The sequence below is a fragment of the Pseudorca crassidens genome, chromosome 5, assembly GCF_039906515.1.
Source record: "Pseudorca crassidens isolate mPseCra1 chromosome 5, mPseCra1.hap1, whole genome shotgun sequence".
Classification (NCBI taxonomy): Eukaryota; Metazoa; Chordata; class Mammalia; order Artiodactyla; family Delphinidae; genus Pseudorca; species Pseudorca crassidens.
This window is the reverse complement of record NC_090300.1, coordinates 120534120-120546136: the sequence shown is the minus strand read 5'-3', so window position 1 is coordinate 120546136 and position 12017 is coordinate 120534120. Positions and strand designations below refer to the sequence as shown.

The following is a 12017-nucleotide window of genomic DNA, read 5'->3' as shown; positions in this document are numbered from 1 at the left end:
TTTCATCGTTGCAAATGAAAACTTTGAGGAAAAGGTTAAAAGAACTGTTATGATTCATTTTGAAAATGAATGGACTAAGAAATTTTTATCATTTTTTCCAACCTTTCTCAACTTGTGTTTCCCATATAAACCACATAATACAGAAAATAATTTAAGTGACTCAATTCCTCCATGAAAGGTACATAACTAGTACCATTGTAGATACATTGATAAGAACTTAATTCATTATGTACAAGGGTGCTGAGGTACCAGGGCTTAATTCTCTCTTGTAATAGAGGTTGATAACAATTGGATACACAGTGGACCATAAACTAATGTTGGCAAGATATCCGAAGCCTAGAAAATGCATTTAAAAGCAGGAGATGTGTAAGCAAGATAAAGGGTAGATTTCCAAAAGATAAATTACAGGAAAATTATACAATTACACAAATTCCTTCTTCCAAAGATTTTGAAGTTTGGATTTACTTTATTCTCACTGGAAGGGGATGAAGTGCATAGCCTCTGAAGGCAGAGGTCTTAATCCACCCTGAAATGTATGTTCTTCCAATGTTGGGCTATTCAAATCTCCAAAGTGGAGAAGCCCCAAGTTTAGAAGTGGAAATAGCAAAACATGCTGATACAGCTGAGAGGTGGTAGCCTAAGATCCATCTCCTTTCCTTGAAACCCATCTCATGATACAGAGAAACATGTGTTTACTGGTGTCAGGCAATACAAAGAAGGAAACTTCACATTGAAAATGAGAACACTGATGCTTAATATTCTTGAGGAGAGTAAAACTATAGGGCTGCTTAGGTTCTTTAGAAATATCTTTCGTTACATCGCTAATGTAATTTTTTTTCTAAAAAGATAATGCCTGTTGAATCCAGAATACTGCCTTGATGACACAGAATTGCCACTCTGAATATAAATAATTGTTATTCAGAACTATAAACAAAGAAGTAGCAGACAAACTATAAAAGGCAGATTCAATGGACATAGTGTTTCTATCTAAAAGCAACCTGGGGAATTCCCTGGTGGTTCAGTGGTTAGGATTTGGTGCGGTACTTTCACTGCCATGGCCCGGGTTCAGTCCTTGGTGGGGGAACTAATATCCCGCAAGCCATGTGGCACAGCCAAAAAATTAAAAAAAATAAAAGCAGCTTGGTTTCTACGTCTACTTTTCTGATGAATGCAAACATAGGAAAATTCTGGACACTCTTAAGTTTTATTAGTTAAATTCCAGGTTATTGAAATCCTATTGTACATTGTTGCCCATAGTGATTTTTTATTCATTAATCCACATTATCATGATTCTAGAACTGTTCGAGAAGATCACTACTGACTCGGATGTACATTTAAACTACAAATGACTTCTTCTAATGTTACTTTAAGGAGTATTTGGACAAGGCATCAGTCACACTGTGGATGCAATCTGCTTTCTTTGGCAACTTGTTATTAATGTAAAATGAGAGTCCATATTGATCTTCACTTATGTAAGCCATTCACATGAACTCCGTGAAACTGCAAGTGAGCAACAAAGGGAAAACTGTCTTCTAAGAAAACAGTGGTTTGAATATTGGAGTTCAAACTACTCTTTTATAGTAAACAAACATATTGTTTACTTACAGAATTTTCAATTGTAATGACGTCAAGTTTGGAACAGTTAAAATAGCTCAAAGATGAATGAGTATATGAACAAAACTTTTCTTGGCTTTGCCTAACTGCTGCCCTCTTTTCCATTTACAGCTATTCAGGAGCAAGAAAATGAATCCATGTCCCTATTCTTAAGCCCAGACATCTCCTTAAATAAGTCACAGTTAGATGACTGCCCAAGGGACTCTGGTTGTTATATCTCATCAGAAAATTCAGATAATGGTAAAGAAGATCTGGAGTCTGAAAATCTGTCCGACATGGTACAGAAGATTACTATCACAGAGCCAAGCGACTGAATACATATTATCAACTCTACATCTACAAATGTGTTCTATTTTAACTCTTCTTGAGCTATCAATAAAAGATCAAAAAGGAGAGGAAGGGAAGTATTTGCAGATACAACCTGAAGTTAAAATGTTTTAATAGGAATGATTGTACATAAAAGCTCATATCTCTAATGTTCCCAATTATTGTAAATAATATGTATATTTATCATTTTAAATGCTACGTGTTAATATTTCACTTACCTGTGTCAGAAAAAGGATAGCTTAAGTTTTTGGTATGTGCGACATAAGCCTTATTTGGCTTTATTTTATAAGTGCAAAATAATTCTGCAAAAAAAAAAAAAAACTTCCTTTTTTTATACCTGCCAGTTTTGAATTTGTGTATATTGTTGAATGAATAGTAACAGAGCGTGTGTCTGTTTAACTAATTGTCCAATCAAAGTGTGAGTTAATACTGGAGACATTTTATCCTGATCCACAGTGGAGTTTTAGTAATTATTTTTTGTTGATTTCTTCACTGTTATCTGTATGAAAGTATAGATAATGATATATTGTCAATTCTGATTTAGTAAAACTAATTTTAATAATTGTACAGATTTTTCATCTTTAAGTGTAAATATTTTTAATTTTGAAATACCCTAATTTTAATAATAAAAAGAACTATGTGCATTTGGTATTTTCCAAACTAGTGTTACTTAAAGTATATTCATCTTAGAAATTTAGACAAAATATCTCCTATCAGACGAGGTTTTATAGTCAGTTCTCACATATATATATATATATATATATATATATATATATATATATATATATATATATACAATTTCCAAATCAATTACCTCACCTCAGTCTCTCTCCTGAACCCCAGATCTGTGTTATCCAACTTCCTAAATACTTGTATGTATTAGCTCAGGCTGCCATAACAAAACACCATAGACTGAGTGGCTTAAACAATAGAAATTTATTTCTCACAGTTTCAGAAGATAGAAGTCCAAGATCATGTCGCCAGCATGGTTGGGTTCTGGTCAGACCTCTCTTCCTGGCTTGCAGATAGCCTCCAACATGGCAGAGAGAGACAGCAAGCTCTCTGGTGTTTCTTCTTATGAGGGCATTAATCCCATCATGAGGTCCCCACCCTCATGACCTAATCTAAACCTAATTATCTCCCAAAGACCTCATCTCCAAATACCATACGCTGGGGTTTAGAGCTTCAACATCTGAATTTAAGGGGATGGAGGGAGGCACAATTCAGTCCACTGCACTCTAGGAAGCTTCAACTCAACTTACCTAAATTCTTGGTTTTCTCTGCAAATTTGTCTCTCTTGTTTTATTGCCAATCTACCTCTCTCTTTAACAGTACCAACCTCTTGCCAGTTACCCAAAGCAGAAAATAATTTCTTGCTTCATCGCACATGTATCCTTTTCATACAGATTCAATAAGTAATCAAGCCCTATGTATCCTACCTCTAGAAATGCTTTCATATTCATGGCTTTCTATCTATTCCCATAGTTGCTGTCTTGCTTTGGAACCTCATAATCTCATGTGTGAAACGATGCAATAATTTTCCAACTGACTTCTATTCTGTCAATGCCCTACCTTCTAATCCATCCTCCACATGATCTCCAGAAAGAGCTTCTAATACAAAATTAAATCACATACTTCCCAGCCTAAAATTTTTTGATGGTTTTTCATTGTCTTAGTATAATATTTAAACCCTCAGGGATATAGAAAATCCTTCCCAACAATTTTTAACCTACTCTATGAGTCATACCTTTCCTCTCCCACTCTCACTCTACATTCTCCAGCCAAAATAATCTACTTGCAAGCCCTGAATTCACTATTCCCTTGGCAACTTTTCTTATGTTACTTGTTTTCCTGGAGTGGCTCCTGCTATTTTCTATATCCAGAAGCCACCCTCTGTTTTCTGTCTTGAGACTCACCACCAAAGTCACTTAACTCTGTGAAGCCTTCCATGATTCCCTTTGGTGTTCCCCTCTTTGTGTTTCCATAGCAACTTGTACCTCTGTTGGTTACAACACTTATCACGTTACACTTTATTTATTATGACACTGGCCCTTACATGAGACTGTAATCTCCTTGTGACAGATTATTTTGTTTAGTCTTTTTAATCTCTGGTGTAATACCAGGTACAGAGTGGGCATTTAGGAATTGTTTGCTGGAGGGCATTAAATATAACGATTATTCCCATACAACACATTCCATATTTATGTTTAAATCAATCTACTCAATCTATAGGTAAATCCCTTCCAAAGTGACCTAAAAGTTTTTTTAAATAAATAAAACATAATGCCTTAGGAAAAATCAGGAAACACAAAATGTTATTTTAAATTCTTGGGGACAATATTACACTGTTAATCTCGATCATATTTTTCCAGATCCATGAGAGTTAATCCCAGATGTAGTGCCCAGGTCAGGAGTAAAGCACATGTCTCTTTCTGTTCTTTCCTCTCCACAGCAGGAAATCATGTTTCAATTTCAAATTTCCAACATGCTGGCTCCATCATGACCCCACTCCTGGTAGGACTGCTACCTCAAAGAGATTATTCTAGGGCCTCCTTGGACACAGCACAACCACTGACTGTAATTTTTAAACTTTAATCAACCTGTTGCCTCAGAGAGGTCAAGAGAGTATAGCTTCTTTATGAAGATGCCAGGAAATTGTTGGTTAGGAAGCATATAAGGAACTTCCTGATTGTAAAATGGTGGATATCACCTGTGAAACATACTCAGCCACAACTTCAATCCCTTCAAAATGAAGGTACCAATCAAGAATTAAGGGAAATACTTTTGAGCAGAAGTGCTGCAGAGGCCTTGAGGAGACTGAAGCAGAGGAAGAGAACTTGGATTCATGCAAAGAGAGAAGAAAGGAGGAAAGTGAAGACACCTTGAGGTTGCAGTTGCTGGTAGGATGGCCCCATCATGGAGCACAGCACCGAAAAGGACACTGTAGTAGAAGTACATGTTGGGAGCACTGCTGCCTTTACTTTACCTACTCAATCCCTGCAGCTCTAGCCTCACCTTCCTTAGGTTTTTCTCTTGACTATGGAAAGCTGGATAAAGAGGAGTGGAGAGGCAATAAATAGGCCATCCAAGGTTGTGAGGTAGTTGAGAGACTTAGACCTTCCACTGTTGGCTGGGAGAGAGACACGAGTCTGAGTCTTTTAAGAGTAGATGTGAAGGTGGTTCAAGGATTGACATTTTAATGTTTACCAGATGGTTACACTGGCTTAGGCTGAAACTTGGTGAGAGAACCAGTCTCACTCATTTATTTAATCACTCAACAATATTTAGACATGGAATATATATGCTGCCCAAGACTATGCCATAAAAACCCTTTGGATCAGATAATCTGCATCACAATCTCGCCACAGCCTCTCCATTGGAACCAACTGAGTCTCTCAGTTTAGAAAGGTTGTAAAACCGTTCTGGAACGCAGTGATTATTCTGATCCCAGGGATAGCCTATATTTACAGATTCAAGTTTGTTGTGACAGTATGCATGGTTAGAGAAATTTCATTTCAGGTAAATGGATAAAATCTTTATAATACTTTATTGATAAGAGCAAAAATTAGATGATTTAAATTCTGGTTTCCTCCCCCCCACCATTCTATTGCTGATATAAACAGGCATGTATCTTCACCCTGAAGTATTTTATCAGAAGCTTTTTTTAATCAATTAAATTGTAAAAAGAATTCATTAAGAAATAAAATAACTTTTGAAACTTCTAAAATGACAGCGAGCTAAAAATTTTCAGCTTTTAGACACTGTCCAATTCTCTGAGGTTACAGTCAAGTGCCTTGCAACTTCCTGAGTGAGACCAAATTGATGACATTTCATGTTGAGAAACTTCCGTTACAGGCGTAAGTTCTGAGAAAAATAATATGATGAAATTTTAGATACTTCATCACCCCACACACACACCCACTTCCATCTCCCCACCACCGATAAAGAAAATTGTATAACCCATCAGCATGCAGACTTCAAGTACTCTTTCATAAAAGTGGGAAGTCATGCTAAAATTATGTAAAGGTTGAAAGCAAAATGAATAGGGACTAAATACAGGCAAAAGAACAGCAGTTTCTAAATTTGACCAGGTTTTTGGCTATGGAAATAAGACAGAAGTAACCCTCACTTTATGCTACCGCCTATCTTACTACTGAATTCATCTCATCACACCCAGTGTTGACCTAAACACATTGACCGGAGATCCTGGTTTGAGGACTGTGTGACTTTGGGTAGGTCACTTATTCTCTGAGCTTAGCTTTTTCCCTCTACAAAATATATATAATTATAGTACTAATATTCCACGTTATCTTGTCGATTAAATGAGATAATGTGTTCAAAGCACCAGCACAATGCATGCAGTATGTGCATAAAAACTGATATCTGAACATAAAATCAAAGCAGTGCACATGCTACCATAATACTGGCATGGTTTTGTAGTGATATGAAATTCTTCAGACGCAAATGCCCGAGGGCTAAGACAAATGTGCTGTCCAGCAGCAATGAGAGAGAGTCAGTTGATTTAACAGACCTTTACAGATTCATGACCATTTTGTCATGACAGAATATTTCTTTGTTTACTCCTGGCAGTTTAGGGAGAGGCTATATTGTATTTAGCTCTGACTCCTCATTCTTGGCACATGATAGGGATAATCATTTTTGAAGAATAAATGATTAAATATATAAATGAATGTCTATATTAAATAAATAAAAGGTTTGGGGTTATTACTGCACCTTAGGCCCTGGTCTTTACAGTACAGAGTCACAGCCGAGTGTGCTATAGCCAACAAAGAAGCCCTTAGGAAGATACCCTAAATGTAAGATTTAAATATTTGCAAAGTTTATGGGCATTTGGGCAAATGATCTATCATGGGAAATCAAAGAGCAAAGAGAGGCTACCAGGAAAATATGAGCTTTTCATTACTCCCCCTTTCCTACTCCATCACGCAAACTTCTCACATAGAGTATCAATGCGTCTGTATGATATTATAAATTAAGAAGCCAAGACAAAAGAACCTAAAAAATGTAACATTAGTATGTTCAGAGATTTTTTTTGACCTTTGGGGGCCCCGGTGAGCCTGAGTGCAAAGCACCATTTCCTCACAGGGAAGAGGTGAAATCCTGATGCATAGGCTAAAGGCATGGTTTTCCTCTCTGAGTTCTTGGGCACTAGGCCAAGTGAATGGGCAGGAATCATTCCATTTGCAGAGTAAAATGGGGTGAAAAGCACTTCTGGCACACTTTGTCCATATAAATTACACTTGTTTGCAATTCATCAACTCCTTCTCTCCTTTATATCCATATGTAATGTAAAGGATCATCTTTCTCTGAAGCTCCATAATGATGCACAGTTCAAAAATGTGATAGAATCAGCTAAAAGAGAGCAGATGGAAGCCTTTTTTCCCCAATATGCATATTCATAAAAAAAATAGAGAACTCAACAAAAGGAGATACAGAAGTACTTGTACCGGGGGCTGCAGAGACTTATGTATAATAGTAAGTTGGTTTTCTGCCACTATTCATTCTTGAAACCTTTACTCATTCATTCCTGCAGTAATCATTGAAAATGCTCTGGGAAAAAGTCTGTCTCTCTATATAACACCAAATATATTTCCCTTTGGATTTTTATTGTACCTTAGAATCCACGATTCAGGAAGAAATGGTTAAACATTTTACTAGACAAATATAATTAGAAGGCAAACTATGGAAAGGGGGAGGGGCAAGGCAAGCTTAGAACTGGGAGGAAGTGTGACTTTGACTCTTTTACTTGTTTGCAATTCATCAACTCCTTCTATGTGTAAGAACTCTAAAGCCTTTGGGGACGACCCATCAAAATCAAGAGGCTTAACTGTCAGCCTCCAAATCAACAGCAGATGAATTCAAGCAAGAGAGTCTTGGGCTGGGGAAGGAAGGCATGGACCGATTTGCCAGCTGTGTGTGCAAACTTAAGGTCCTGCTTCAGCACGGGCCTGGGATGCCTGGTTCCCTGGAGCAGGGGTTGTCCCTAGCCTTTTCTCCAAGAGATCTCGAAATATCTAGGAGGGTAGTGGTGCTGGAGGAGAAAGCTCTTGTCTGGAAGGAAACTTGGCCCTTGATATTACATATCCATCTTCACAGCAGCAAAGGAGGGACCCTGGACACATCACCAACCCTCTGATCAAACCCTGGCCGGGCCGGCCCCTTGGTCACCACAGAGTCCACACTGGGCGAGGGCATTGCAATGGTCGAGGCGCTGCAGAACCAGCTGCCCTGGTTAGAGAACGTGTGGCTCTGGGTCAACTTTCTGGCTTTTTTCTCTTCTACTTCCCTGCGGCCTACTAGGCCTCTTGCTGGGTGGGCATTGCAGAGCTCTGGATCAGCCTCATCACCAAGTGGCTTGACCTTATCTTCATGTGGTTTCTGTTCAGAGGCAAGCCCTTTTGGTGGGTCCATGTGTCTGGGTACTACAGCCAGGCTCCAGCCCAGGTTCACCAGTTCCCCTCTTCTTGTGAAACTGGTCTAGGCAGCCCTTCCAGACACTGTAAGATCACAGGAGCAGCTCTCTGGCCCATAATGATGGCCATCTCTTCCCAGGTGGCCACTCGGACCTACAGCCACTGGGTGAGAGTGATACCTAGCTTGGCTTATTGCACCTTCCTGCTGGCAGTTGGCTTGTCCCAGGTCTTCCTCTTACCACATTTCCCTCACCAGGTGTTGGCTGGCCTAATAACTGGTGCTGTCCTAGGCTGGCTGATGACCACACCCCCAGGTGCCCATAGAGCAGGAGCTAAGCTTCTATGGGTTGAGCTCGCTGGCCCTCTTGCTGGGTGCCAGCCTCATCTGTTGGACTCTATTTACACTGGGGCTGGATCTTTCTCAGTCCATCAACCTGGCTTCTAAGTGGTGTGAGCGGCCTGAGTGAGTACACTTGGACAGCCGGCCCTTTGCCTCCCTGAGCCATGACTCAGGGGCCGCCCTGGGTCTGGGCATCACCCTGCACTCTCCCTGCTATGCCCAGGTACAGAGGGCATACCTGGGATACAGCCTGAAATTAGCCTGCTTTGTGCTGTCCACGGGGCTGCTGGGCCCCCTGGACTGGCTGGGCTACCACCTCAGATCAGCCTTTTCTACATCTTCAATTTCCTCAAGCACACCCTCTGGCCATGCCTGGTCCTGGCCCTCGTGCCCTGGCTGGTGCACACATTCAGTGCCCAGGAAGCACCACCCATCCGCTCTTCCTACTCTAGGCGCCTCCTACTGCCACTCTCCTTCTCACAAAGCCCACACTCCATGACCTCCACAATCTGGGAGGCAGCCCCATCCCCTTCCAGCCCCCAGCAGGCCCCTCTCATCTTGAATTTTCTACTTTTCCCACCACCTGGTCTCAGCCCCAAATAAGGGCCTTCTTTCTCCCAGGAAGGCTGGTCTTCCTCCTGCCTTCCCTCCCAAGTCCCCAAAGAGCAAAGGCAACAGTAAGACCAGTGGTTCCTGTAACACTGTGAGGGGCTGAGAAGAGCCCTAATAAAGGCTTTCCACAGCTCTGGAAAAAAAAAAAACAGAAGAAGACAAACTATGTAAAAAAGTGAAGACTTCCATGTTCCTTTAGCAGTACGGATTACAGATATTTAAAAGCACACTGTTATACCAAACTGTATAGTAATGTTCAGAATAAAGTTCAGAATAATGAACTGTCTGGATGGCATTTAGCTATGTGGTTTTTCTCCCCTAGGTACTTTTTTTTTTAAATTGGGGTATAATTATTTTACAATGTTGTGTTAGTTTCTACTGTACAGCGAAGTTGAGTTCCTCATGCTATACAGCAAGTTCTCATTAGCTATCTATTTTATACATATTAGTGTATATATGTTAATCTCAATCTCCCAGTTCCTACCACCCCTCCTTTTCCCCCATGGTGTCCATACACTTGTTCTCTACATTTGTGTCTCTATTTCTGCCTTGCAAACCTGTTCAGAATCTAGCTAGGTGGGTTTTTTTGTTTTAAATATCTGATTACTCAGAGGCTAAGGTAGTTAATGCTTTTGTACTGAGGAAGCAGCATTGCTACTAGAAATTTTGTCAAGATAATGAATATAGTATCAGGTGATATTGTGAAAGAAACTAGCCATAAAAGAAGTGCTTTAAAAAAGGAAACACATTCAAAGAGTGGTCATGAATTTTGGTCAGATAACTAAAGAAGTGGTATTCATACTAAAATTAGATGTTTCTGACTTCCCATGTCACCCTCACTCTCCACATGTGAATCCCTAGTATCCACTCAGGGAAGCTAACCTGTATGGATCACATTCTTGACCTGTGCCTTTAGGTTCCTGTTAGGCTCAATGAATGGAAAGTCCCATCAGGAGACTGAAGGGAGAGAGGGGAGTGAAGTCAGGGTATTTGTTTTCTCCATGAGATCACCTTGTGCTGGCGGTCCCCCTGAATCAACGGTCCCCCAAAGGTGGCTTTTTGTAATGACTCTCTTTCCTTCAAATTCTGATAACTGCTCCTTTCTCTTGTCTCCTGAGGCATATATTTAATAACAGCTCTGTGGCTGTTAGCTCTCACTACCTACACAGCCCTTAATGGTTCCCTTTATAAATGGTCCTTTTATAAATAAGCTTTCCTTGAATTACCCTAATTTTATTGTGCCATCTGTTTCCTGTTGGGAGCTGGACTAGTGCACTGATCCACCACAATTGCTCATGACCTCCAGTTACTTAGGTCATGTTCTTGAGTCCAATGAGCACTGCTCTGTTATTCCAGTGCAACTGCATTTACACAGTCACAGGTCACTTCTATCTATTTCAGGACCAACCTCCATCCCTGCTGACAATCAAATAACTTCAGGGTAAAGCATTTCCACTAACATTACCAAAACTTATGCCCTTTACTCTTTCAATTCCTCATTCATCTGTTTCATGGGGCCCACCCACATATTTCTCCTTTTCCCAAGCAACTAAGAATCCTTGGAATTGGGGTGACTGGCAAAACATAAATGGAGGTTTTCATGGTGAAGTTCAGGCCAACCTAACTGCAAGGAACTCATATTCTATCCTTTTCTAACAACTGAGCCCACAGTCCATTTTGCTATGAAACATAGTGTCATTTCTATTAGGACAATATACCATCTACCAACATTAACTCCATCCACCAACTATGTAATAGAATAGAATGAAGCTAGTGCATATTTTCACTGTTTTCTACCTAATCAGAAGTATCTGACATTAATATAATTTTTGTTTTTTTAATAAACATGATGGCACATAGCTACTGGAACTTTACTAGCAACTTTTCATTGCTAAAATTCTTTAAGTTATATTTCATCTACAATATCATTCACTAACATGGGTCTCTCATATACAAAGCCTAAGGCCTCAATCTCTGAAGAGAGTTATTGTAAAATATGGATGCCCAGATAATTTGCATGATTAATGAAAATATGTTTTAGAATATTAAACATTTAAGATGTTAGCATTTAGTAGGCTCTCAGACAGAAGTTAAAAGACTATTAGAATGACTGATGAATTGCTACAGTACATTAGCCCTCAGAACAGGGAACGTGCTAGAGGACATTTATGTAACTTCTTTGCACTCTTTTTTTTTTTTCCTTTTTTCCCCCCTCCAACTAAGCTGTCCTTTTGTGACCTTGGTTCGGTTGTAAATGACCAAGCATACAACTTTGCAAAATTCTGAAGACTTAAAAATTACATGGAAAGCTATTGACAGGGAGAAAGAAAGCAATTGTATTAGCCAGGGCTTTGTACATGATATCTGTCATGGTAGGAGATGAATAAAATGTGTTGAAGGAATAAAACCTCTTTTTCATGGTTCAGAGGGTCTTACCTCAACACAGTGGAAAAAATGAAATAGAGAATTCCTCCCTGGCTAGTGACAAGGTCACTGACAGTTTAGCTGTCCATAACGAGGGAATGTAGACACACTTATTCTTTCCATTTGTTATGAACTGTGTTTCCAAATGAAACTCCACATGCTGATGTCTTTCTAGAGCTTTTATCTTTGATTGCTGCAGAGTTTATCAGTGCTTATTTGGTCATTTATTTCCTCCTCTTGTTATATTTACAGATGAAATATACCAG

General features: G+C 39.5%; 1 protein-coding gene, 1 long non-coding RNA gene and 1 pseudogene across 11 annotated transcripts in view; 2 read left to right on the top strand and 1 right to left on the bottom strand.

Annotated features, from left to right (window-relative positions):
• The window catches only part of SAMSN1 (SAM domain, SH3 domain and nuclear localization signals 1), a 455109-nt gene extending 452530 nt beyond the window's left edge, over positions 1-2579 (top strand). For all 3 annotated transcript variants that reach the window (XM_067739225.1, XM_067739226.1, XM_067739227.1), the window contains one exon: positions 1726-2579. In XM_067739225.1, coding sequence (XP_067595326.1) covers positions 1726-1928 — 203 coding nt within the window. In that variant the 3' untranslated portion in view covers positions 1929-2579. The remainder of the gene's footprint in view (positions 1-1725) is intronic.
• LOC137225332 (uncharacterized) overlaps positions 1-12017 on the bottom strand; it is a 195385-nt gene that overhangs the window by 97961 nt on the left and 85407 nt on the right. The window lies entirely within an intron of this gene.
• Positions 6272-9318, top strand: LOC137225569 (glucose-6-phosphatase 3 pseudogene; annotated as a pseudogene).